General features: G+C 32.8%; 3 protein-coding genes across 4 annotated transcripts; all 3 read left to right on the top strand.

Annotated features, from left to right (window-relative positions):
* Positions 1–5480: 5480 nt before the first annotated feature.
* On the top strand, positions 5481–7390 carry LOC25500945 (uncharacterized). The gene is made up of 4 exons (XM_013589451.3): positions 5481–5671; positions 5766–5974; positions 6078–6158; positions 6567–7390. The coding sequence occupies exons 1-4, from the start codon at positions 5645–5647 to the stop codon at positions 6568–6570; spliced, it is 321 nt and encodes a 106-aa protein (XP_013444905.1). The 5' UTR covers positions 5481–5644; the 3' UTR covers positions 6571–7390.
* Positions 7391–12761: 5371 nt separating this feature from the next.
* Positions 12762–22197, top strand: LOC11446923 (NAD-dependent malic enzyme 2, mitochondrial). Of its 2 annotated transcripts, XM_024772626.2 has the most exons (20): positions 12762–13158; positions 14180–14276; positions 14794–14912; positions 15038–15205; positions 16774–16902; positions 17297–17357; positions 18497–18600; positions 18678–18761; positions 18867–18973; positions 19086–19188; positions 19484–19591; positions 19778–19843; positions 19987–20059; positions 20155–20241; positions 20329–20383; positions 20464–20535; positions 20993–21055; positions 21449–21563; positions 21734–21814; positions 21924–22197. In XM_024772626.2, exons 1-19 carry the CDS (start codon positions 13027–13029, stop codon positions 21803–21805), a joined length of 1815 nt encoding a protein of 604 aa, XP_024628394.1. In that variant the 5' UTR covers positions 12762–13026; the 3' UTR covers positions 21806–21814; positions 21924–22197. The 2 variants fall into 2 exon arrangements, with proteins under 2 accessions (XP_024628394.1, XP_003627605.1); XM_003627557.4 differs by having other exon boundaries at positions 21734–22195.
* Positions 22198–23266: 1069 nt separating this feature from the next.
* Positions 23267–25948, top strand: LOC11446922 ((+)-neomenthol dehydrogenase). Its single transcript, XM_039828422.1, has 5 exons — positions 23267–23359; positions 23463–23709; positions 24487–24561; positions 24904–25083; positions 25470–25948. The coding sequence occupies exons 1-5, from the start codon at positions 23340–23342 to the stop codon at positions 25845–25847; spliced, it is 900 nt and encodes a 299-aa protein (XP_039684356.1). The 5' UTR covers positions 23267–23339; the 3' UTR covers positions 25848–25948.
* The last annotated feature ends 1852 nt before the right edge of the window (positions 25949–27800 follow it).

Raw genomic sequence — 27800 nt, 5'->3', positions numbered from 1 at the left:
CAACCAATGCAACAACAACAATAACAACAACAACAACAACAACTTCATATTATGGCTTCACAATTCATAAATCAGGAACAACATCATATATCATCATATTCGTCAACATATGCATTCATATAATAATTCATCGATCATAAACAACATCATATAACAAGAAATTCATCAACAATAATTCATCATGCATCTTCGTAAAAACAAAAAATTATACATAAAAGATTTTCATGCCAAACCAAGACTACTGGAAAGATAATACAATTATCAGCAACTTTCATGTTTATACCAAAGACCAACTCAAAGCAGAAACGTATGAAACAGACGCAAGAACGCAAAACAGGGCAGACTGCCACTGAACAACTCGCGAGGCGAGCCACTCTACTCGCTATGGCGACCAAGGTACTCTCTGTGGCGAGCTAAAACCGATGGCTATGCGGGAACTTGACATTTTTCACCCAAAAATCTCATTTTTAACTTCCCTATGCCCAAATTTGATTCCGAAACTTGTCTAAACCTTTCTAAACATGAAAAGGCGCTCAAAACCATATAAAGCTCGACCCAAAATATTATTTTACAAAATCACACTTTTCCTCACTGAACAACTCGCTATGGCGAGCATTCACTCGCTGTGGCGAGCGATGAACTGGGTTACTCGCGAGTCAAATAGGCTTACTCGCCGTGGCGAGCGATGACGAACAATTATGCGGGCAGAACACAAATTTCAGCAAAAACCCTCAATTTCTCCAACCCAAATCCCAAATTTGATAGGAGTCTCTACCTATGATTATTCTACAACCTAAACACCAATTATTAACCTAATTCATCGGATTATCTACTCTTTCTACAATCAATTTTAGTTTCAAACCCTGATTCTACAACATCAAAAGCTATTAACAACTACAAGGTTAAACCCTTTTTCAGGATTACATACTTATGATTAAACAAGGTTAGTCCCACCCTTACCTTATATTAGATGATCGGACTCTACGAGATTGCTCCTCTTCTCTGACTTCTCAGTTTCTCCCAAAAGTAGTTTTCCGTAATATGATTTTCTAACTCTGACTTCTCTTATTCTTATACTAACTTTTCTTCTTATTCCTATTCTGCCCCTCACACCTCATTATTATATTTTATTATATATGTATATATTTCTACACCAATAACATAATATGATATAATATAATATGCTACTAAAAATACCAACACATATCACAAAAATAACACACATCACAATAAATTAAATAAATTATTCTAAAAGACTCTAAACTCAATAAAATAATTAAATAAATAAAATAGGACGTTATAGCTATTGGCATTGTAATTCATGACTGAGAAGCTAAGTTCCTGGGAGGCTTTGTTCATAACATTGGAAATGCTTCTGCTTATGTGATGGAGGTTTGCGCAGCCACTCGATAAAGCAGTTGAGATGCAGTGGCGGGATGTTTGGATTGAAACCGACTCTATAATGGTAGTTAAGGCGTTTTCTAACCATTAGGATGTTCCTTGGACTTTGAAAGTGAGATGGCTGAATTGTTTTGCCTTGGCTCAATCTTTTTCACATATTCATAGGTTTACAGAGCCTCCACAACTATGCATCTATGAATTGTTCTTCTGTAACGTTCTTTGTATGAATAATTGAAATGTTTGGCTCCAGGTGTATGATCTAAATTACATTTTCTTCTGTTTTCTTTCGCATCAGCTTTCTCTTCTTGAGAGAGGTCTGGGAGCTTGAATAAGATTTGGCTGTTCAAGAAGAAGAAAACAACTTTTATATAGTGTGACAACAACAACTATGCATAGAGGAACCAAACATCTATAACAAAAAGTGGAACCAAACATGGTGCTTTAGTAACTAGTGGGTCCTGCAAATAAAATGTTCAGGTTAAATCTGAAAATAAATTAACTAGAAAATATATGTATGCATAGAGGATAAAAATTGTTTACAAAAGTTTAAATTATTGAGCATGGGGGAAGTGGAAAACTATTAACTAGTAGTACAAATTTTTCAATAATACTATACCTCTTTCATAGAGAAAATATTTTCGTAGTATATAAAATAGTCATTGTATACTATCTTGCAGTGATCATTAAGTACACAAATCGAATATTAGAATAGGGTTTTACTCTCTCAGAGGTAATTGAAACAAAAAAGAATAAGGTTTCCTAAATTGTCAGCTAAAAGCTCCAATTTTGTCTTGGAATCTTAGAAGTTCATAACATATTCTTCTCTATTATCTCAGTAGTTCTACAAATGAGCAGCTCTAACTCATCTATCTTACCAAGGGAGCAAAAAATAAAATTAATATGCAACGTTTGGAAGAGAGAGTTTGCTCTTGTTTCAATGTTCAGTCATAAGACCTAGGTATGTCACATTCCTTAGTTTAGTGAAAGCATTAATACTTTTGCATAAGATAAGAAAATTAAATATAAATTAGAACATAAGTAAAAAAAAAAAATTGAATTAAAAAGACCAAACAATAAAACAGCAGTTCATCTCATATTCCTACCAATTTAGAGTTTAGTTACTCATGGTAAATAAAGACAAAATTACAAAAAAAAAAAAAAAAACATACCATATAGACTAAGGATGAGGAGAGAGACTTCTTCCTTAAAAACTCCTAGTGCTTGCCTTCCTCTAGAACTGCTTCGTTCTGAATAAATCATTACGAATACGAGGAGTTGTATTTATAATTTGATTTTCAAGTGGTTTGTGGGAAAACTAGGATTTCTCTCTCAGACCCGCAGATAAAAACAACAACACGGATGAGCCGCATGCGCGCCGCATTTCAGAGGGCACGCCTCGTGCGCTAGTGCTTTTTTCAACACTCGTTCTCACACCCGGGGGGCGTGGCAGCACTCCCAGGGTCTTTCTGCCATTTTCATGGTTTTTTTAGAGCTTTCTTCCTTGAAACTTATCTTGCCTCTTGAATCAACATTCATTGTCTTCCGGGATCCTTATGAGGTGCTTCCCTTTGCCGATTTGCATGATTTTAATTTATTACAAACAAAAACCTAATAATTGCTTAGATCAAAACATTGCAAAATGTCTCGAAAACCATATGCAATTTTTTTCTAAAAACTCCTCTGAAGTAGATCAAAACTTAACTAAAATGACTGAAAAAAAAAGTTGAAAATCACGTAAGATGACATGTCACCAAAACCGCACAAAAAAATAGCAAGGCTTAACCTTAAGACCCATAAGTTGTGGCTGTTTGACGTAGTTAATAAAGAGCATGAATTATTTTGGCAGTTTCAGTTATGATTTGATTACGATCATAAATTTACAGGATTTATATATTATAATAATCATAATATATAATTTGTGGGTGGAGACAAAGATTTGAACACTTCATTTGATAAAAAAAAGATACAATTCATATTATTAAAAAAATATATAACATTAAATTATTATCTTTTCTACTATTTTTTATGTGTGAGAAAATAGAATGTTTAAATCTTTATATTCATGCAAGTATTAGAGTTGTCGAAATAGGCTTACCCATAAAGGTTAGCATGCCAATCCGAATAAAAAGTAGAATTTGAGCCTTAATATTCTATCGCGAACGTTTTCCGAGCTATTTAGTCTGGCTCTATATAGTCTACTACCTACTGGGGGTAGCCTGTATGGGCCATAGGTAGTCTGTTTGACTCAAATAACTAAATTTGCTATAATAAATTAGTAACATTTATAAATCACTAAAATTCTACCTTTCTCTAACCACACAATAAGTTTATTTTGATGAAATCAATTACAAGATAGTTAATGCAGATCCGGCTCCTCTAAAGTGATGAACTCGTTTTAGAGTGTAAAGTGGACAATATCAATCATTACTTAATAAATTAAAGTAGATGTTGTAGGTATATCATATAACAAATCATAAGTTTGTTACAATAAAAACTCTTGATTGTACTTTAGAGGATTTCCGCCCTTTTTTTTTAAATAGCACATTTATTATCATACCACCCTTACAAGAAGTACAATATGGCAGCAGGGAAACAAAGACAGAAATTGATTATGCTCCCAGACCCCAACACCTGCATGTATGGACACACAAACAACAAAACAACCACTAAAAGTAGTGGACCAGGAACATGCTAACAAAGCCAAAACAACACCGTGCAAAAAAATAACAACGGTAATAAAACCCAAAATCCACCTATACCGATACAAAATAGAACTCCCATACAATCGTTAAGATTCCAACACCATTCATAATACAATCAAATTGAAACCTTCAATCTAGCTAGAAACCACCTCCATTACAACACTTTGACTTCATCAACTAGCTCTTACACCTCCTTTACCACATTATTAAAAAAATTCATATTTCAAGCTCTCCAAATAAGCCAATAAACTTTTCGCAGCTTTTCATTCGACGCCTCTCTACTCCAACATTCCAAATGCATAAAAAAATTCGGAGGGGTAATAAACCAAAAATATATCCACCTCATTACCAAATTCCACACCCCTCTATCCACGACACAAAACAAGAAGAGATGAGTAGACGTTTCGCTCTCTAATTCACACAAAGCACGTCCTGCCGAATCCTCTGGTTGAATAAATTTTTGAATGGCATGTTTCCATTTCATCGAAATTCGTTCCAGTAAATGTAAGAATTATAAGAAAAAAAATTTCTTCCTTCAAAAAGAAAAAAAAGAACAAATTTTTCTATAATAATTCTATTTGTTGGTGTGATTAAAAATTATAAGAATTTAAAAAAAAAAAAAATCTAAAATAATGCTATACTATTGGTGCCATAAAAAAATATAAGAATTGATATTATATTTTTAATATTGTTGGTAATTGAAAAAGATAAACATAGTTCATTAAAAATATAACGTTTATAATTTACATGCATTATCGCAATAAGAAAAAGGTGTGGGCACAAATTGCTTGTCTGAACACTAGTAAAAATTAGTGCTCATAAGAATTTTTTATTTTTTTACAAAATCGCAAGTAGTTTTTTTTGTCAAAAAAAAAATGGTAAGAAATTTTACAATGTTTTTCAAAAAATGAAGGTGACAACTAGGGTACCCATGGAAGAATGGTGGGTAATTTACCCCAACCAATACACATTAGCCACATAAGCACATTTTTAAGTGGTATCCATGAACTATCTTGACCGCACCAACAAATTGCTCATTACCCACCATTCTTCAAAGGTAATCTAGAAAAAACCAAAAATGAATGAAAGCCCCCCGTGAGCTTAACTCAATTGGTAAGGATGCATAATATATGCAAAGTATGGGATTTGAACCCCAGACACCACAAAAAAAAAAAAAAAAATGAAAATAATTAAGGCAGGTCCATTTAGCATGTGGCCTTTATAGGGTCATATAGTTTTTCATAAGTCCATATTTAAATAGAGCTTTTTAGCCCAGCCCGATAAAGTATAATGTCTGTTAGGGCCGGCCCTAAATAGGTCGGGTAGGGTAACCCGTCTTGACACCTATATATATTATAGACTGATAATATAGGTTTTGAAAACCTTTTTGCTAGCAGCAGCCGCAGCCGCAGCTACCCACAAACACATTGTTCCTCTCCTTCCACCAACAACATCTAATCACTTTCTCATGATCAATCTTAGAAGCTTATGAGAAGAAAGAAGATTATTTGTTACATTCACTATCATCTCAAATCAAGCTTATGAGCCTGGAGTTTAACTACATAAAGGTATGCAGTATTTTGATTTCTTCATTAGATCTGATTTCCCTTTCCTCTTCTCTGTAGTTCTAATTTCTACCAAACGGTAATTTCTTTGCTGCAGATTCATTGTAGGGATCTGATGCAATTCCTTGATCATGATGTTTTTAATTTCTTGTCGTCATCTACAATCACCTTTCTTTGGAGGATTATTGGTGACAACATCGTTCTAATTTTCTATTTCCACTTCAACTCAAGTGTGATTTCTTTGATTAAAAAAGTGAGAAATTCTGACAGAATGGGCTGTTTTAGAGGATGGATTCGCAAAAAAGGGTACTCAAATATCTACTTTAGATTTTCTTTTTATGTTTAGGGTTAAATCATTGAATTCTACGTCGAAGATTTTCATATTTATTGATGTTGATCATGTTTGTAGACATTCAAGGCATCTGCTGTATAAGAGAAAACATAGATACACATTGGGTTCAAGCCTAATCAACTCAAGCAGGCAAATCAGGTACAGAATTTAGTACAATTTAATTTTTTTTTTTCCAATGGGATGATTCAATATATGGTAACATAAACGGGTTGATTTATTCTAGAGATATTACAATCTCTTTCTTTCTTTGTGTTAAAGAATGAGATGTCTAAAAATTGATGCCTTTGTCAATTATGCAACAAGATAAAAGCTTGTGTGAATTTCCCTACTTTAAATTCATTTACAAATCTGAAAATCATATAAACACAAGAGAAACAAATTTGAAACAAGAGAAACAAATTTGAGAATTATAAATATGTTTCATGGAAGTATTAAATTGTTTTGTTGAATGCTTTATTAAGTTTCTTGCATTCAGGATATGTAATATTTTAAATATATTTCATGGAAGTATTAAATGATTTTGTTGAACATTTTTTTTTTGTACAGATAAACTTTATTCAAAACACAGCCCTATCCACCCAAGATGAGCAGGAATGAGTCACAGAAATACAAAGTGCTGCCAAAAGGACATTCTCGCCTTTGTGTGTTATCTGGGCAAACAGAAACTGATGAGAATGTTGTTGAAGAATTTTGTAACGAGATATAAAAGGTTTAGTACTAAGTTCACCCATGAGCAAAGGAAGAAGATGTTGGATTTTGCTATGACATCAGGTTGGAAGATTAAAAATAATTATCAGAATGTTGTTGAAGAATTTTGTAACGAGATATAAAAGGTTTAGTACTAAGTTCACCCATGAGCAAAGGAAGAAGATGTTGGATTTTGCAATGACATTAGGTTGGAAGATTAAAAATAATGATGAGAATGTTGTTGAACAATTTTGTAACGAGATATAAAAGGTTTAGTACTAAGTTCACCCATGAGCAAAGGAAGAAGATGTTGGATTTTGCAATGACATTAGGTTGGAAGATTAAAAATAATGATGAGAATGTTGTTGAAAAAATTTGTAACGAGATATAAAAGATTTAGTACTAAGTTCACCCATGAGCAAAGGAAGAAGGTGTTGGATTTTGCTATGATATTAGGTTGGAAGATTAAAACTAATTATCAGAATGTTGTTGAGGAGTTTTGTAACAATATAGTGGTGAAGTGTCATGTTTTTAAGGTTTGCATCGATGTATGAAAATAAGCATACACCCATGGAAAAAATTAGATAATTAAGAGTCCTTGTAACAATTTGTAATCCAATAATGTTTTCTAATGATGAACGTTCTGGTTGATCTTGAGACAAGAGGATTAATTGGTTTAGAGATTTTAAGTGCAAGATTATTTTTTGTTTGTGAATAAGATGCATTTATATTTATGTTATCAAAAACAAGCATGCTTAATTCTGAAATGTTGGTTGGAAGAAAGATAGTTTCTTCATAGCATCATTTTTTCTCTTGCTCCTGCATTTTCTGAATTTTAATTTCTTTGTATTATATGTCTAAGTTTTTCTTTAGCTCTTTTATTTCTTGATAATAACTATAACGTGCAGATATTTTTAGCTTCTCCAACTGCCTGAAAGAAAGTCGTTGAATTTCGTGTTCTTTAATGGTCATATGTTGCATACTTTTTCTTTTGTTTGTTTTGTTTATTAGAAGAGAAAACTTAATGCATGTCATTTAAAATAAGAGTAGTGATACATGATACAACTCAAATGAAAATACGAAAACTAACATGCCATTGAGCTAGATCATAAGAAATAAGGCGTCGACAATCATTAATAATTGACGTAAAATTTGAGAAACCAAGTGAACAACCATAGATACAGTCAACCACCACCTTTGAGTCCATCTCCGCAACGTCACCCCAACAATTTTTTTTAGCGGGGAATCTAAATTTTCTAAAGCAGCAGACACAACCAAAGAAAAACTGTCATTTTGATCAATAATAGAAAGGAGGGAGGGCCCAATACCAGTACGTTACCAACAAGCAAAACTATTGTCGCACTCGAAGAAAAGTTGGAAACTATCTTCGTTGTAGACTGTACATACCACACAAGAGCCTTGACATGGAACATCCCGGCTTTGTAAACGTAGCCTTACAGGGAGATAATTGCGACAGGCTTACCAAATAAAATTCCTAACCTTAAGGTTCTAGATGAGATTCCAATGTCCTGCTCATCTTAGCCCAAAGGAAGCGAAAACATGAAACACCTAAATTGCTGGAAACATTAAGAAAAACACAACATGCCTGACCTGCTAAAACTACATTCTTGCACCAGGTTCCATCCAAGCGAAAAAACGCCAAAAACTAACAACAGAGGACACAGCCAAACTCTCCTGAAAAACAAAAAACTACAACCTCTAAAACAGAACAGCAGAATCGATCAAAAATAAAACCCCAAAAGCACCACCCATAATGCATAAAACTCCAATCTTCAATCTATTAAGACTCCAATACCAATATAAAACCTTAATAGAATCGAAAATTTCATCCACATCGTTGACACAATCATTAAATATCTTATCATTCCTCTCCTTCAAAATCCTCCAAATTGCAGCATACTAAATCAACCAAAAACCTTTTCTATTGTATTTCTGGAGTCAAGAATGCATCAAATTCTTGGGACTTTGGATCTCCTCCACTCATAATTTTAGTAATGTTAATCCTCTTTTTTGTCTCTCTCACTAATGGCTAATATGTTGTATATGACAATTATGCTTTTTTACTTTGAGTTTAATCTTTGCAGTTGGAGTCTGCAATGACTTACTTTATATTAGTCCATTAGATATTGATTTATTGTTTTTAAACTTTTCGTTTAATTTCCGTATAGGTTTCTAAATTCCCTTTGTGAAGATTTGTTCCCATCACATTACCTTCCTGAAAGCTTCTAATGTTCATGTATGATTTTGAGCTAAGCTATCTATGACAATCTGGAACGTAAATCGTATGTTTCTCTGTATTTGCAATTGTTGAAATCAACTAAAATACGAACTCCCATTGTTCCCAGTCCTAGGAAGAAATCATCTGCCTAGTCAATTCCTGGGGAACCACGCCAATCAAGCTCAAGTTTGTTAGCTGCTGATCAGGGTAAATTTCTTGCATTTTAGACATGTAATATTTTATACATGTTTCATGGAAGTATCAAATGGTTTTGTTGACTGCTTTATTAAGTTTCAATGTGGTTACTGACACATACTGCTGGAGACGAAGAGTGCGACAAATTTTAGGGACTTCGGATCTCCTATACTCATTGCATAAATTCCACTGTAAAAGAAAGAAACAATAAACGGTCCTACATAATATTAGTATATTAGATACTTATTTATTGTTTTTTCGTCTTGTGGGGTTGATTGCCATATAGGTTTATAAATTCCCCTTGTGAAGATTTGTTCCTTACACATGCTACCACCCCGAAGGTATCTACTGTTATGGTTTTGAGCTATAAGTTATCTGCGACAACCTGAAATGTTAATCTTATGTTGGAGACACTAATAATAAAAGAGACACTAATAAAAGAGTTATAAAGGCACCACACACAGAGAGCCCTGTACACAAAGAAGGACATAAGAAATTAAGCTCAATTCCCAATATCAACATCATCTCCTATTCATATAATTTTTCGGGTTTCAACTCCACTCATAGAAAAAGACAAGTTGCAATAACCATTGTTTTTCATTTTTAAAGAAGATTGAATCTGGAACGTTGGTTAAGACATAGATATCATGGGACCCAAAGATCAACATTCAAAGACATTCAAGAAGTTCAAAAGGATGGCTCCATAAAAACGATACTAACAAATTTAATTTAGATATTCTGATTATGATTATGGTGAAATTTTCGAATTCTATTAATGACATCAATATTTTGATATTTATTAATTCAAATTAGTTCCAAATAGTTTGTGATTTAGTTTATTTCAATTTTACAAATTCAAATTATGCTTCTGATATTGTTTTTTTTTTTCTTCGAATTGGCTAGTAAATGTATGTTTGCTAATTAAGTGCTGAAAAATCTGATCACCTTGTTTCAACTGAAAATTCATAACACATAAGGATTATTGTGGCCATAGCGTGAAAAAAAAATCATTTTTTATTTTATTTAAATGTGAAGTGTTGTAAAATAGAGGCTATAGTGGTAATAGCATTTGAACATATTGATATGATCCCATGAGACACTATTTAGTAGAAAATTTTGTCAAAAAGTGGCGTTATAGCTTGGTCGCACATTGGAATTTTCCAACATTGAATATGTGTGAAACAAAGCCCAAAGGGTGCTAAATTTCTCCTTGCGTATTACTTTTATTGGTGTTGTTTTGTAAATTTCATCATGGATCCTCGACGAAGCTAGATGACCACAACATGTTTCTATGGGTTCAAAACTAATTTACAAATTGTCTTTTAAGTTTGGCGTTAAAAAACCTTCCCATCCCCCACAAACACACAAAGCAAGCATAGGTGAAAAGCAATACACATAAACCATCCAAAAGAAGAGGAAAAAACAACAAAAGAAGAAACAACACAGAGGAACCACTGAACAAACCAAGGAACAGCAGCTGGTAGAGGCAAAACAGCAGCAGAAACGACCTGCAACAATAGCAGCAGCAAAAAAAACGACCCCAATGTATTTTTGATGTTTTAGTCTTAGCTAAGCATTTCTATATTCATTTGTAAAGAAACTAAATAACTTTGTTGAATTTTAATTCACTATGGTTTTTTGTTGTTGCACTTTTTATGTTATTTTTTTTCTTTTTGCAAGATTTCTTAACATTTGATCCGAATTAAGTGGAAATATTTGAAGCAGCACTTTTACTTGGTATCTTTGACGTCAGAGAAAAAATGAAATGATTTTTTTAAATAATCTCCAGCAATGGATCTTTTTTCTGTTGCAGTCTTAATATTATAAGATATTGAGTATTTTTTCCGCATGCGCATTTTTTTCCGGTAAAAAAGTTTCCATTACGGCGGTTCAAACCGCCACTATATACACACTTTTTTTTTGTTGAAAAAGTGTATATTAAGGTGGTTGAAACCGCCGTTATAATAAAAAAAATATTAGCCGACATTTTATTCAAATCGTATTATGACAGTTTGCAAGACGGTTCTTCTTTTAAACTTTGTGGCAGGAAAAATTATGGCAGTTTTGAAAACGCCATTTTGGCAAATTCTTCTTAAACCAACATTTTTTTTAATATTCTCCACCAATTGTTCTTTTTTCCATGAATGTCTATCAGTTGATTGTGTTGTATTTTTCTGTTGTAGTCTTATTATTGAACCTATTTTCTGCATGTGCATTTTTTTCGTAAAAATGTGGCCATTACAACGGTTCAAACTACCACTATATGACTTTTTTTGCTGATAAAGTGTATATTATGGCGGTTAAAACTTCCATTTTAATAAAAGGAAAAAAAAAACAGTCATCATTTTATTCAACACATATTTTGACAATTTGCATGGCGGTTCTTCTTAAATCGATATTTTAAACTTTATGGCAGGAAAAATTATGACATAAACTTTGTTTGCATAGTTGTTCTTCTAAAACTCAACTTTGTCCCTATCTATTGACAATTGAAATGGTTTTTAAGGAAGTCATCAACTTTATTGAAATTCCAAAATAGTCTCTAATCTGTTGGCGGCTGGCAGTTCAGATCTTTTGTGTTTCTGTTTGGATTTATTGTGTCAGAAGCTTCCTCCTCATCCTCATTAACATCATGCCACTTTGAATTGGTATTTCTACATTTTAGACTTAAGACGTGTTCAATATTTGATATATCACAAATGTATGTAGAGTTCGATTGTCAGGCGGGTGCGGGACAGTTTCAGGCTCAAAACCGCAAATGAGTCCAATTCATACGTGAGAAACGAAACCTCAATTTTGTCCGAATTTAAGTTCGGTTTGATTGTCTTTCAGGTTAACGGGTTAGTCGACAAAATAAAGATTGATTGTTTCATCTATTACTATGTTTGTTCTATTCATTATTGTCTCGAGATCATTGAACAACCAACCAACAACCAAACCTTATTCCACTAAGTAGGGTCGGTTACATGGATCAAATGACGACGTCATAGTGTTCTATCAAAAACCATATTTGGATCCAACTTATTGACCTCTAAATCTTTTCTAATGGTTTTCTTAGGTCTTCATTTACCTCTTTTAACCTGACTCTTCTCTATTTGATCTACTCTTCTTACAACGGCATCTACGGATCTTCTCTCTAAATGATTAACATTATTGTCCTGAGATCATTGATTAACATTTCCTTTTTTTAACAATATGTATCGGTGCTTCCTATATTCTTTCTGACATGGCTACCTATGTTAGAGGTCAGTCTTGTGTAAAAAAATTATTCCGGTCCTTATTATAAAAAATAATTAATTTTTTAAGTTCATTGAAAAATCAATTACTTCTTATAATAAAGACCGCTAAAAATTCAATAAACATAAAAATTCAATTATTTCTTATAATAAAAACCGGAGGGAGTAATGATTATTACTCACAAATACTTCGATATTTTCACAAAAAGACAAATTAGTGTCTTCGTTTTTAATTTTGATCCATATTCAACTAATTGGTTGTTAACATGTAAGGTTAAAATAATGATACGTGTCAACTCAAAAAAATGCAGAATATTTTATACCCAAATTAGCTACTTCCATTATTTTTTTTTCTTCTACACTTCAAAATGAACTACTAAAATAACCAAAAATAGTTTCATTAAAATCCCAAGTCAACCATGAAATCAAAGTCACCGCTAAAATCAACAATTACCGCTTGAAAATTCTAATACAGTTCCCTCTAGAAAACGACACTGCATTTAGCAATATCATAGTAGATTAGTAGTAGCCACACACACTTTTGACAATTTTCTCAGCACAATAAATAATTAAGCTTCTTAATTAACTTCGATTAATTAAGTTAGCGTTGAGTTGAATTTGAAGTTTCGTTGAAGGGAAAGTTAGGAGAATGTGGAAATTCGCGCGATTCGTTTCAGCTACCAAACTCGTCCGATCGCGGCGTTTCTCCACCGCGATTCCCGGTCCTTGCATTGTTCACAAACGTGGTGCTGATATCCTCCACGATCCTTGGTTCAACAAGGTAACTCTCTTTCTATCTCTAAGAATTTTGAATTTAGTTTGATTTTGCAGAAACGAATTGGATATTGTTTAGTTTCTTTAATTCCTTTATTTGTTGTACTAATTTAATTGATGAATGTTTTTTTATTTTGTTTATTTGTGATTTGGTTTAGTTTGATTTTATTTGATTTGACGAGTGCGAAGAATATAAGAGACCGTTGAATCAGTTTAATTATAGTGTAAATTACTGTTTTGACCAATATGTTTCTTTATATGACCAAGATTACTGTTAATTGATGTGCTTATTCTGATTTTCATATGAAAAATGAAAGCTAACTTTTTATTTATTTTCTGACCAAATTATTGAGGAAAAACTGATTTTTTTTTTTTTTTGTTTTTTTTTGTTTTTTTTGCGGAAATAGTGAATTATTAGATGTTTTTCCTTTTTTTGTTGTCGTCATTTTGATCCTTAAAAGTGTCTTTATGTAGCACGATAATCCTTGAATTATAGAAACATATTCAAGCGTGTATTTTGTAAGTAAATTCAGAGATTAAACTGACTAACCGAAAACACGAGGAGGGTCAAACTAGCTAACTAATGAAAGACAATCAATGCTTGTTTTGAAATTTTGATACATTTAGAGTGTAAAGTGAGTAATATCTACCATTGATTACCAAAATAAAGGTAGATAATCCCGGTACATTATAACAAATCATGATTTCGTTAAAAAAAAACCCTTTTCTTCTCAGTTAGAGGATCCAAATCCCAAAGACTATTGTGACAATGCTTGACACATCACCAGACAAAATATAACGTTTACTCTGTTATTTATTATCGATGTTTTCTACATGTTTAGATTTTGGTTGAGTGCTGCTGAGTCCATAAGTAACTGAGTGATGCTTTTCATGGCCGTTTGTTTTACATAATCTTGTGGATGATGTCAATTAGTCATGGAAATCTTTTGTTAAGGTTGTTGTTCTTTAGGATCCTTGGAATCATTGTTTGTTTTTAACTTTACGGTTTTTAAATTTTTGGAATGCAGGATACTGGGTTTCCTTTGACTGAAAGGGATAGATTGGGGCTTCGAGGGCTTCTTCCTCCCCGTGTTATATCATTTGAGCAGCAATATGACCGCTTTTGTAAGTTTGAGGCCTATACATATTGACATTATAATGTGTTTGGTTTCATTCATTTTATCCATTTTGTTGATTTCACATTAGATAGGGATATGGTTTGAATGGTGGTTGTAAGGGGAGGGTAACCTACTAACCCTCGCCCTAAGAGCTAGCTTTTTTGGGTTGAGTTGGTTCATTTAAAAATTCTAAGACGGTATCAGAATCTTAAATTTGTTTGGCTACTTACATAAGTCAAATCTTGCAAACTTCAAGCTCTGGATGTTCAGTTTGGGACACAAAAGGGTCGCATTGAGAGTCCCACGTGGACAGTGAGATGACCTTAATAGTAGTTATATGAGGAGGGAATCTATCATCTTAAGCGAGCTTTTTGGGGTTTTAATCAAATCCAACTCAATTTTTAAGACATTTGTAATTTTATGAGCTTTTTGGGGTTTTAATCAAGTTCAACACAATTTTAAGACATTTGTAATTTTATTCCTTTCAAATATTTGTTTTGATAGACATTTATTATTATTTTCAGTGGATTCGTACCGATCTTTGGAGAAGAATACTCTGGGACAACCAGAAAATGTTGTTTCCCTTGCAAAATGGAGAATCTTAAATAGACTGCATGACAGGAACGAAACTTTGTACTACAGAGTGAGTTTGATAACGAAGTTTGCTTCTTCTTTATGTTCTTTCAAACTCAATTTGCTTGGTGATTTAAGAGTATAACCAATTTTTTATGTCTGATTCTTATGTTGGTACATTTCGTTTTTCTTCAGGTTCTTATTGATAATATTAAAGAGTTTGCTCCAATAATATATACTCCTACAGTTGGATTAGTGTGTCAAAATTATTCAGGGTTATTTAGACGGCCACGTGGAATGTATTTTAGTGCCAAAGACAAAGGAGAGATGATGTCAATGATCTATAACTGGCCAGCTCAAGAGGTATTGCATTAGTTTCAGCAATGCAATATCATTTTCTTTTTAATTTCATTGTTGGAATTGGAAATAACTCTTCACCTTTCATTCTTCCCATCTAATCCCTATAACATACTGTTCAAGCTTATGAAGAATTGAATCACTTATTTTCTGTTCCTTGTGCTAAATATAGTAAATTCCAACTCCTTGAGTAATAAACAGAAATCAAATGGCCTGGTATTGAAATAGTCTCTTATTAAGTAGTTTAATAAAAGAAGTGCTTTAGTGAACACAATGTCAATTATTTTAATCCTTTCAACAAACCATTTTAATTGTAGAACGCAGCATTGTTTTCATTGATACCTCTTGTATGGACCTGGATAAATTTATCCAATATCTTTTTTGTAATTGTTGATTTGGTTTTAATTTCTACAATATAAATTTGTTAAAGAGTCCCACATTGGATAAGAGGTGGCCTCAACAAGTGTTTATAAGTAGCGGAAATCCTCACCTTACAAGCCAGTTTTGCGGGGATGTGTTAGGCCCAAGTCCACAAATTCTAAGGGTGTGTTTGGATTGAGGGTTTAGGAGGGGAAAGGAGGGGAGGGCTCACTTTTATTTTTTAAATTACGGACAATGTAAAATGTTTTTTTAAAATAAATTAAGTGTTTTTGAAGTATTATATGATCATTTATCATGTTGTTAATTCAATTTTCTAAAAATCATTTTATAATGTTCGTAATTTAAAAAAGAAAAGTAAGCCCTCCCCTCCCTTCCCCTTCTCAAACCCTCCATCCTAACACACCCTAAGAGTATCGTAGAGTTAATTTTTCACAAACAATCCAACTCAAGGAAGCTTTTTGTATGTTTTTAAAAGGGTGATTTGTCAAACGTCATGAAAACTTAGGGGAGAGTGAAGGGTTTGGATTCTTTTACCATTTTTTTTTTGAAAAGGCAAATCTTTTATAATTTCAAAGTCTGCACGATGCATAAAGTTGATACTCAGTTTTCAGTTTGATAGGACACTAGGGTCCCATGAGTTTGATGGCCCAATGAATGGTCCAAATCACACACGCCACACTCTTACACCTTATAGAAGGTTATAGAAGCTGAGGGGAGCTTGGTGGCTTGAGCCACAATCTTAGGAGTAATGGTTAATTAGTGGTTTGACCCACACTTTTAGGAGAATAATTAATTAGTGATTAAAGTCACTATTTAAAGGGATCAAGTTAGTTTATAAAGGAGGATGAGAGTGTAGAAGGCATTCAGTAGCTTTCTATCAAATAGTAATTAGGAGAGTCAACTCTCTGGTAGGAGCTATGCTCTGGATTAGGAGTCTTTAACCCTTTCAATTTCTGTTTTCACCATTGTAGAGCTCTTAAGCTCATCACTTTTCATTAAATAAAATACAATTTCATTCATCTTGAATTTGTGGGTTCTATCACAGTTTGTATAGATTTTTTCGACAACTTATAATCCTTATACGAATTGCGGTTACCTTCTCATTACCTGGTTCATTATGTGAAAACAGATTGTTCTACGTACGTTTACTCCTATATTTGGTTTCATTTCAGCATCTTATTGATATTTTGCAGGTAGACATGATTGTCTTGACAGATGGAAGTCGAATTCTTGGATTAGGTGATCTTGGAGTTCAAGGAATTGGAATACCCATTGGAAAACTTGATGTATATGTCGCTGCTGCTGGTATCAATCCGCAAAGAGTATGCTTCTTTTTTCTGTATCTATTTTTCTGTGTCAATCTATGCATGTCATTGTTTCTTGTGTTTTCTGGATGAGCGTCAACCTAAGCATTTTTGTCAGTGGCCATGACTTTGGGTAGAAGCATCTGTAACATTTGAATAATCGAATAGATTAGTACCTGTGCTAGGATACTTGTCATATATCATTTCATTAATGCTTATATAAGTTTTAATTTTGTCATGTGTAGTTATGTATCTTTTATATATGAGTTGACAATGTTTTTATGATATTTTGTCTCAAGATCAGACATTTGGAATAATATGTCAATTAGATTCCTTTTGTCTAACTACCACTTGCTAAAGGTAGAAATAAGGCCTGTTAGCTCAACCTATGTTGTATTTTCAAATATGGCAGATACTTCCAGTCATGCTAGATGTTGGCACCAACAATCAAAAGCTACTTGGAGACCGCCTTTGTGAGTATAACTATTCCTTTAGATCTTGTTGCAAAAAAGAAACCAAACGATTCGTGTTGGGCATGTTAATTCCAATATTTATTTCTTTTGTATCATGAATAACTTCAAAAGTCAATATCTAAGATACAGGAAGGATTGATAAACTGCACTGGATTTGGTTTTAAAACATATGAGTGAGGCTTGATCAAGTTCTTTCCTTTCTTATTTACCTCCGCTAGATCAAATATCTTTAGCATAACCCACCATGCTTCTAAATCTTATCATATCTTCTCATCTTATTAAATCTAGAATTGTTCTCCACTAAAGCTCTTACTATAGATAACTTATAACCTATTTGCAAAGCTTAGCTGGAAGTTTAAAAAAACTTCACGAGAAGAAATTACCATAGTCACTTGTTCAATTTAACTCTCTACCTTCAGCATAAAAACCGAACCAATTAATTAGATCTTCAATAAGTTCACGGTTTACAAACTTTCTTTATATAATTTTTAAATCTTTGAGCTTTCGGTAACCATAGCCCTCCTAGGCTCAGGCAGTCCTTGCTAAGAATTTATGTTTGTAAAGAAGTTATTATATGCCATGCTCTTTAGTTTTTTTTTTTTTTTTGAATGGCAAATGTTAATAGTTAGATTAATATTTACTCATTCATTTGGGTTTGAACCCAGGACCTCCAACTCCTTATCCCTTAACTCAAACCAGTTGTTTGCTTTTGACTACTATGACCATGATAATAAACCATTATTATGGTTTGATTATATTTGACTACCTTACGAATGGTATTTTAGGAGTTTCAGATTGTGATTATTGACGTTCTTTACTTTTTGAGTTATAACGAGTCTATATTTATACTTTTCTTGTGCAAATAAAAGTGAACTTATTAGAAAAAACAAAAAATAACATGAATGAATTCAAATAAAAGATTCACCATATTCAGAATTCTGACATGTTACTTTAGATTTTATTCACTACTGTATATTGTATCTTCTTGAGTAATTTCAGACACATTTGTGACTAGTTTATCCTTAACATGTAATTACTTTCTGAAAATACAAAAACTACCATCAAATCTAGCACACTAGTTGGTTTATCTTGATATCCTGAAAGGCATTGGATTTTCTCGTGTTGTTTTCATGTGATAGATTTAGGACTTCGACAACCAAGGCTGGAAGGTGAAGAGTATCTTTCAATTGTTGATGAATTCATGGAAGCAGTTCATGCTCGATGGCCCAAGGCTATTGTGCAGGTTTGTATCTATTCTATCATTTTAGATTTCGTCGATTATTAAATTTGGTAGCTAAATTATTGTGCTAATTTCATCAGTTTGAAGATTTCCAAGCGAAGTGGGCTTTTGAAACCCTAGAACGATATAAAAAAAGGTTTTGCATGTTTAATGATGATATACAGGTGAGAAAGTGACATTAAAGATTGTTGATGTACAATATCTTTAAGGTGTTTCTAATGCTGTTATTGAAGTTGGTACTGAAGCATCAATTTTACCATGTCCTGTAGGGCACTGCCGGTGTTGCACTTGCTGGATTATTGGGAACTGTAAGATCTCAAGGTCGACCATTGTCTGATTTTGTGAACCAAAAGATAGTTATGGTTGGAGCTGGGAGGTACTTGCAAAACTGATCATAATGGGCATAATATTGCGTGACCAGTTTCTTTTGTTTTATTGTTGTTTTATCACATGCCTGCCTCAACTTTTTTCTTTTGGCTTGGATTCAGTGCAGGGCTAGGGGTTCTGAAAATGGCCATCCAGGCAGTTGCAAAAATATCTGGGTGCAGTGAATCAGCTGCCAAAAGTCAATTCTTTCTGATTGATAAAAATGTATGCTTTCACAATCTTTAATCTTCAATCTACTTATGGGGCAATGCGTGAAAACCATCATTGTGTTGACTTTCATATACATTACAAAACATCTAATTCAATGTCATACAAACAGTTTTTTGAATTTTTTATTATCAAATTCTTTGTCTTGATTGATTAGTTTTTGTACCTAATGTTGTTCACATTATATGAGAAATAAATAACTGTGTTGTGTTCAATCAATTTCCATATGCTGCTATTTCATGTTTGGCTGCTGTTGATTTAAGCCTGATGAGAACGCCATCTTCATATGCAGGGTCTAGTTACAACAGAAAGGAACAATCTAGATCCAGATGCGGCCCCATTTGCTAAAAATCCAAGAGACATAGATGGGCTTACTGAGGGTGCTAGTATAGTTGAAGTGGTAAATATTATGAGATTCATTGAGAAAAACTTTATTTGGTTCAAGGCTCAAATCTTATTATATTCAAAATAATCATTTTGATATAAAAGGACTAAAGTCTAAAGTCCTTTTATTTAGTGATACTTATTTTAAATATTTATCCATGCTTATGTTGATCCTTTACCTGTTGAACCTACTGATCTTTAGGTTAAGAAGGTTAAGCCACATGTGCTCCTAGGTTTGTCTGGTGTTGGTGGTATTTTCAACGAGGAGGTAATTTACCTTCTACAGTTGCACTTCTGTCATGTCATATCCCCCAGTGAAATTTATGAAATAGATATCTGTGACAGCTTTGGTTACTGTATAAACTTTTCTTAGTCGAGTTCTTAAAATTTAATGGTTGAGATTCAGCTCAGGTGCTTAAGGCAATGAGAGAATCTGTTTCAACAAAACCTGCTATCTTTGCCATGTCTAATCCCACATTGAATGGTTTGTTTGTACAAATCTTATTAAGCATTCACATTTCCATAATAATATTTATGATTTTTTTTAATTTGACATTTTTTTTTGTATTATTGGAACAGCTGAGTGCACTGCTATTGATGCTTTTAATCATGCTGGGGAACATATAGTGTTCGCAAGTGGAAGCCCTTTCGAAAATGTAGATTTTGGTAATTAATTCTTGCATTGATTGTTATATCTTGTAAAGTTCACATTTACATTAGCTATTGTTTTTATACAATTAAAATTTTGCGCAGGTAATGGGAATGTAGGCCATGTAAATCAAGCAAACAATATGTACCTTTTCCCAGGGTAGGGCTTGCTTATTTTGGATTTTATATACTTACAATTGTGTTACTGGTGTAACTTTTATTTTGAACTTTACATTTCAGAATTGGTTTGGGAACACTTCTGTCAGGTTCTCGTCTTATTACAGATGGAATGTTGCAAGCAGCTGCTGAATGGTATGATGTTAATTTAGACAGTTGTTTATTTTTATTATTAAAAGCTATTAGATCTTCGATTTATGGAGGTTTGTCAAAATATCTTCATTTATCGAGTCTTATCATAATGGAATTCAATAGGCTGTGATGATGTCTGAGTAAATGAGTCATTGAGAAGTTTTTCCTTGTTTTATGTGCTGCCAAATGTTTACTTTTTACCTGTTCTCTATATTTTTTTTTAAATCTGTTCTATGTGATCCATTGTTTGGGTAGTTTATTTTCTTGCAAAGAAGGACATATGCACCATATTGTGAGAGTATTTTTTACTGCTAAAAATTGTCAACATGATAACTCTATGCATGACATGCACTCACCAATAATTTAACTGGATTAAATTGCAAATCCTACTTTATTTTTCATGTCACTTGTTGCATCTTGTCATATAAATTGCTAACATTACGCATTTTCATTTTAACAGCCTTGCTTCATACATGGCTGAGGAAGATGTCGTACAAGGAATTCTATATCCATCCGTTAATAGGTAATATTCCCTTTTCCCTCTGATATATTTTTTTTTTTTTTTGCTCTGGTTTCCTGGTCTCTTTTATGACATGAACAGAACAAATGAAGTTGCAATTTTTTTAATGAAATTAATGTGGTTTTCTGAATGTTATCTAGGATTTAGAAACCAAATATAATACCATATATCTAACAAAATATGTGTTCACCCACTCTCTTGTCTAGTCATTTAGCAATGTAATAGCTTGAGATATGGTTAAAAATACGTGTACTCAACAACATTCTTATTAGAATAGTCTTGATGATTTGGTTGTTTGTTGAGAAGCTAAATAGTTCTCAGTAGTTGAAATTATGGCCTGTTATCAGTAGTTGAAGTCATGGTCTTCTCTTATTAACCCTACTTTGCGCACTGCAGCATACGAGACGTTACAGCAGAGGTTGGAGCTGCTGTGCTTCGAGCAGCAGTTAAAGAAGATCTGGCAGAGGGACATGGTGATGTAGGGCCTAGAGAACTTGCAAACATGTCAAAAGTATGCAACTTTTCCCAATTTAATGAGATTTGATATAATAGAAATTCTTGCAGAGTGGACCTTAGAAGTTTTCATGCTATTGGTGTAGAATGTGTTAACGTGGGAATGTTGCAACAGGAATGAGCCACACCCTTCACATAATAATATTTTGCCACTGTTTATTGTTGCAGGAGGAGACTGTGGAGTATGTTCGACACAATATGTGGTTTCCTGTGTATTCTCCTCTTGTCCATGAAAAGTAATATCATAAGGTAAGTTACAACTCAATACCTGGTGCAATCCACATTTAGAAATGCAGCGGCCAAGCATTTTATATAATATGGATTCTAATCTAATGTTCCTAATTCATAACATGCAAAGTTGAGTGTTGAAGGGCACTTAGCAAAAAGGGAAACAATATATCTCCATTTGGTTCCGGGGATGAGTTATGTGTCTTATCATTTGAATATGACTTATTTCAGTTCCATGTATATGATAGCGTCTATGATGGACATTCGATAATTGTTCTATGTAATGTTGATGATCGCTACTGTGGATAGTTTTGCTGTTAACATTATTTATATGTACTGTCGGAAATTTTTATATATTGGTGGCAAGGCTAGGCTATGGTCATGTCTCCCACCCTTGAGTGATACATAGCCCATGTCTGTAATTTTATTATTTTTTTGTCTTTTAATTTCGTTAAAACGACAAAATATTCCCTCTCTATCTTTCTCTCAAGAGCTGGTAAAGCGACCCATCCATCCCTCCAAAACGTTATCTGGCCGCCAACACTTGAGACAAAGGTTGTGCACGCTGGTGTGGTGGTCGATTCACGACTTTGTATTGCCGTGATAGAGGTAAAGTAGAGTATGGAGAGCCACAATTGGATAGTTTGAAGGTTGTGAATGTGGCTGGTTGATGAGGCATGAAATGGAAGAGATGCAGGTCAACAACAAAGGCATTGGTAACTCGCAAACTGGAATGCATGAGGAAGCCTGAGAGACAAATAGGACAACAAATAGGACAAATGACACGATATTTGAGATATTAAGTAAATTTTTAAATATTAATGATACATTGTTGATGCTACCCTAATATTTGATAATTTGTTTGATAGTTAAATTTTTGAAAGTTCAACTTAATATGTAAGAAGATGAAGTAGATATTCTTTGTCAGCAAATTGTATAATACTCGTATACTAAAATATAAAAACAATTGAACTACCACCTATTCTTTTTTAGTTATTATTATTAATAATGTATGTTAGAAAAGACGGTATCCACTAATGAGGAAGAGGGAACAGCCTAAGAGTATTATATTGATGGTTGTAAAATATAAATATGAGGAAGGTTGGCTACATGTGATGACATCAAGACTATAACTTATAGGTATTCACAAATTAGTAACTAACTAATTACTAATCAAACTTCTAATAATAATTTTTTTTTTTTGGCCATGAAGAGAAAAATGACAAGAAACAAAAGGATGAAAAAGACAAATGAAACATTTTAATAAAAAAATAAATAACTCACACTCATGTTCATATTAATTTTCTAATATAAGGATATCTGCTTAAAGACATCATTGACTTTGTATCGAAAAAATTAAAGAGACATCATCGACCAGTCTATATTTTATTTTTAAAAAATATTGTTCTGTTGTTTTTTAAAAGACATAATAAAAAACAGCACAAGGGATACATGATATCATACATTACTCACAGAAGAATTTGTGTGGTTGAGTAATTCCTCCTAAGAGAAGAAAATATCTCTTGTTGCTCAGTTCCAACTAAAGATGGAAGAATATACAGAAAGGTAGCAATAAACTTTCTTTCCTCTTTGGTATACATTCTTTAACATATCCAACCATGTTTTGAATCATATAGATTTTTCTAATCCTTGTATCTCTCTTCCTCAGGTATGCAGTGGTGACTGGAGCAAACAAAGGGATTGGATTTGAGATAGTTAAGCAGTTAGCTTCAGCTGGAATCAAAGTGGTGCTTACTGCAAGAGATGAGAAAAGAGGTCTTCATGCTTTGGAAACACTCAAAGCCTCTGGTTTATCTGATTTTGTTGTATTTCATCAACTAGATGTTGCTGATGCTGCAAGTGTAGCTTCTCTTGCGGAATTTGTCAAATCTCGATTTGGCAAACTTGATATTCTGGTAACCTTGTCATTTAATTCAGTGTTACATATCTGTTTAGTCTCTAATTTATTTTTAAATTTTATCCCTTATAAAAGATTTATTCATTTTTAAACTTCACATTTTACAAAACCTCGTAATGTCATAGGTGAACTAGAAGTATCTTATTTTTATAAAATGCGAGGATTAAAAATGGATTCAATCTTTACTGCCATTTGTATGATTTAAATTATTGTTCTATAGTTTTTCTCCAATCTTCTTTAGGTTCCATTGCAAGTCAGGGAGTTCAATCTTCTTTAGCCCTCCCCCCTTTTTATGAGGTTTTGTAGGCGTAATTCACTTTGCCAAGTCATTCCCTTAGGCGTGGTAATGGGACCCCCACATCCAGCTACCCTCCCCAACTCACCCTAACGTTGATGAAAAAAGCTACTTTCATCTGGTATGGGTTCAGGTTCGAGTTTTTCCCGATATTTAAAGTCGGTGTTGTTGGTGGCAGCGATGAGTATTATTTTTCCAAACCAATCATGATCGGGAAGGTTTTCCGTGGGGAGGAAATTCTGCCTCTGCCCGCATGGAAAATGAAAACATGATAAAATGGGTTTGAGGATTGGGAGTGGAGAGTACTCATCATCCCAACCCTCATTGTCTTCCCTAGTCATATAAAATGCCATGTTGCATTTCGTAGATTTACTTTGTTTAGCATTATCAGTCCTAGTTGTCATTACAGGTTTCTTATTAGAGTTGATAAATGTTGTTTATTTGTATATATTTTTCATAAACAAAGATTGTATTGCATAGGTTAACAATGCTGGGATTGGTGGAATTGAAATCAACGACGGCGATTTATACACTAAACTAATCATGACAAAGGGGGTTAGTAACTGTTTCAACCCTTTTTATTTATCTCGTCCATTATCTTGATCATTTTGAACATCCATGATGCATGTACTGGGTCTTATATTACGAATTTTTACCAATCAAAACACCAAATTTCAATATCCCACTAAACTTATCAAGATTTTTACTCCAAACCACATTTTTATTAACCAAACCACCTCACTGCATAAAATTGTCATGATATATGTAAGTACTAGCCTATAAGTTGTCTTGTGAAATTTGAAACTGTGGTGGAAGTTTCTCCATGTTATGTTAACTGTTGAAACTGGTTTGAAGTCGGTAATGGTTTTGCATATTGAGTTGTTCTTACTTTTGCAGGCGGCACTATCTGATGAAGAATCGAGAAGGGTAATAACACAAACACTTGAGTCAGCTAAAGAATGCATTCAAATAAATTATTATGGGGCTAAAAGAACATTTGAATACCTTCTTCCTCTCCTTCAATTATCTGATTCACCAAGAGTAGTCAATGTATCATCGAGAGCAGGCACGATGGAGGTAAGCAAATAAGTAGATCAATAAATTATTAAGAATTAATAAGCTTGTAATCATATGATTAAGAACCATTACACTTTTTGACGAATATCGATTAAAGTTAAAGATGCAAAATAAAATTTAGTGATAAAATTAGAGATAACTTTCATACCTATTTTTTATTTTCAGCACAAACTAAACTTGTTCTAGTAAACGTACATACTAGACTTTGCTTAGCACAAAATTACTCAAATTATAAATAGATTGTGAAGTTAAATTTTTTCAAGACTTGAATCTGATCTGGTTTTAGAAGTTTTGATAGGTATATATATTTTTTTTTAATTTTTACTCAATCTCCTTTAACTAAATTTGCATTAGCACTTATATCGATTTTATTGATGTAAAATCAGTATGTATCAAATGAATGGGCTAAAGGAGTGTTCAGTGATGTTGAAAACCTTACAGAACAGAGAATAGATGAAGTAATAAAGGAGTTAATCAAAGATTTTGAACAAGGGTCCTTAGAAAGGAAAGGTTGGCCTAGGCATTTAGCTGCCTATATTGTTGCTAAAGCTTCTATGAGTACCTACACAAGAATTACTGCAAAGAAGTATCCTAACTTCTGCATCAATTGTGTTTGCCCTGGTTATGTCAAAACCGATATAACTGCTAATACCGGTCTCTTCACAGTAGAAGAAGGTGCTGCTCATCCGGTTAGGTTAGCACTACTTCCCGATGGTAGTCCATCTGGCCTCTTCTATAGCCAGAATAAAGTTATTTCATTTTGATTGCTGTTATATATTGTAAAATATTTTACAATGTCATGTATATGATGAATTCATATAGACTTTTTACGCCGTCAATAAATCATGATTGTCAGATTATTAAAGGTATTTGGATTTAATCATAACTATTTCCTAAGTTATCTTTCCTACATGCTAAATTTGATATATTCTTAAACTAGGAATTTAGGAAGGTAAAAAACTGTTAGTCCTCTGTTAAATTTCTTATAACGTTTGAAACTAAGGTTATTTTTGTGAGCATGCGCGGTTTGATGCTATATCTTTTTGTAGTTTGTATTTTGAAAAATATATCAAATGTTCTAACTATAACTTTTCTATATAGTTTTCATTTTGAAAACAATAAAATGAGATGTTGATAATAATAATAATGACTATTTCATCTTTCCCATTGTCTATCTCATCGATCGATCTGACCGCTCAACTTAAATAATTGGACAAAACATCTCAATGTAAATATAAAAGCAAAGTTACATAATTTGTCATTTATTTATTTTTTTCGATTTAATCATTTATGTTATAAAATGTCAAAATTGTTATTGTTTTATAAAAAAAAAAAAAAAATCAAAAACTCATTAAATAAACTTACAGAAAAACTCATCAAATTCATAAATAAAACCAAATATTCATCTTAAAAAAGATATGATATTGACATTTTATAACATCGAGGATTAAATAAATAAAAAATAAAGAACAAAAGTGTTACATGAAATAAAATAAGGAACAAATTGTGTAATATATAGATAGGTATATATGTTTGGTTTTCTTTATTTAATATCCAATTTTTATTGATCCACTTGTCTTTTATATAAAGTAACGAATGATGAATATGTTAATTTAAGAACCAAATTAAAACAAGAATAATGGTTCAGCTCCTATTACCGATGTGAAAGTGAGGTTGAATTGTGTTGATTTTTTTATACTTTTTCTAAGTGTTTGTAAAACTGGTCAAAGTCTGAAGCTGAAAGCAGAATTCAGTTCATAATGTAAAGTAGAGTATGAATGCAACAGATAAATTCAATTCATAACGTAAAGGAGAGTATGAATGCAGCAGATAAAATCAAACGAGAGAGAGAGAGAGAGAGAGAGAGAGAGAGAGAGAGCATTTTATACCCGTTCCTTTCACAAACTGAGAGTAGTCTAGTCCTCTTCCACTTCATAGGGATTTTCATTATAATCACTAAGATAATTGCTCAAGCGCATAATCCAATGCTCAATCACACAAGAAATAGTCATCCCCCTCTCAATCACAACTGAAAGAGATTTCTACAATCTAACTTAATCAATTAAAGATTGTTTAAGTTTTACATATGATATACAATAAGAGGGGTAATCAATAATTCAGATTGAACTCTTAGAACTTAAGAATTTCTAAGATTTAAAGTTTGTAAGAAATTATAAGTGTTTAGTGTGCTATATATTTTGACAGAGTAAGAACACTTTTAAAATATGTAAAATGTTATATATTTCTTCAAGTCTTCAACTCCTTGTATGGAGGAAAATCAGAGAGACATTGGAGAGGTGTCAACGCATAAATTTAAGTCCTTAAGAAGTTTCCAAGACGTTGGAATGTTGCTTGATTTGGTTAATGCCATTGAAAGGTCATTTGAAATTCCTTTGCTTCAATTGGAATTATCTCTTTCATTCCCCTAGTCCTTGAATTTTTTGTTTGTTAATGCACGTGGTAAGAAGAAAACGATATAAGAGTCTGATAGCGACCCTCCTTTAGAAGATGAGAAAATCAATTGTAGTCTTCTGATTCAAACGTACCCTTTAGAGTGTGGATACCTTTAGAGTCTTCAATCTTCAGATGCTCCTAACCTTCAAAGTTTGATCCAAAACTTCAACTTCTCGCTTGATTCTGATGCTCATATATATGTACTTTTTTTTAAGGAGTTATAGATGTACTTATTTAATATTTTGTATTCTAATCTATGATCT

The sequence above is a fragment of the Medicago truncatula genome, chromosome 8 (assembly GCF_003473485.1).
Source record: "Medicago truncatula cultivar Jemalong A17 chromosome 8, MtrunA17r5.0-ANR, whole genome shotgun sequence".
NCBI lineage: Eukaryota > Viridiplantae > Streptophyta > Magnoliopsida > Fabales > Fabaceae > Medicago > Medicago truncatula.
This window is presented reverse-complemented; position numbering and strand designations above follow the sequence as displayed.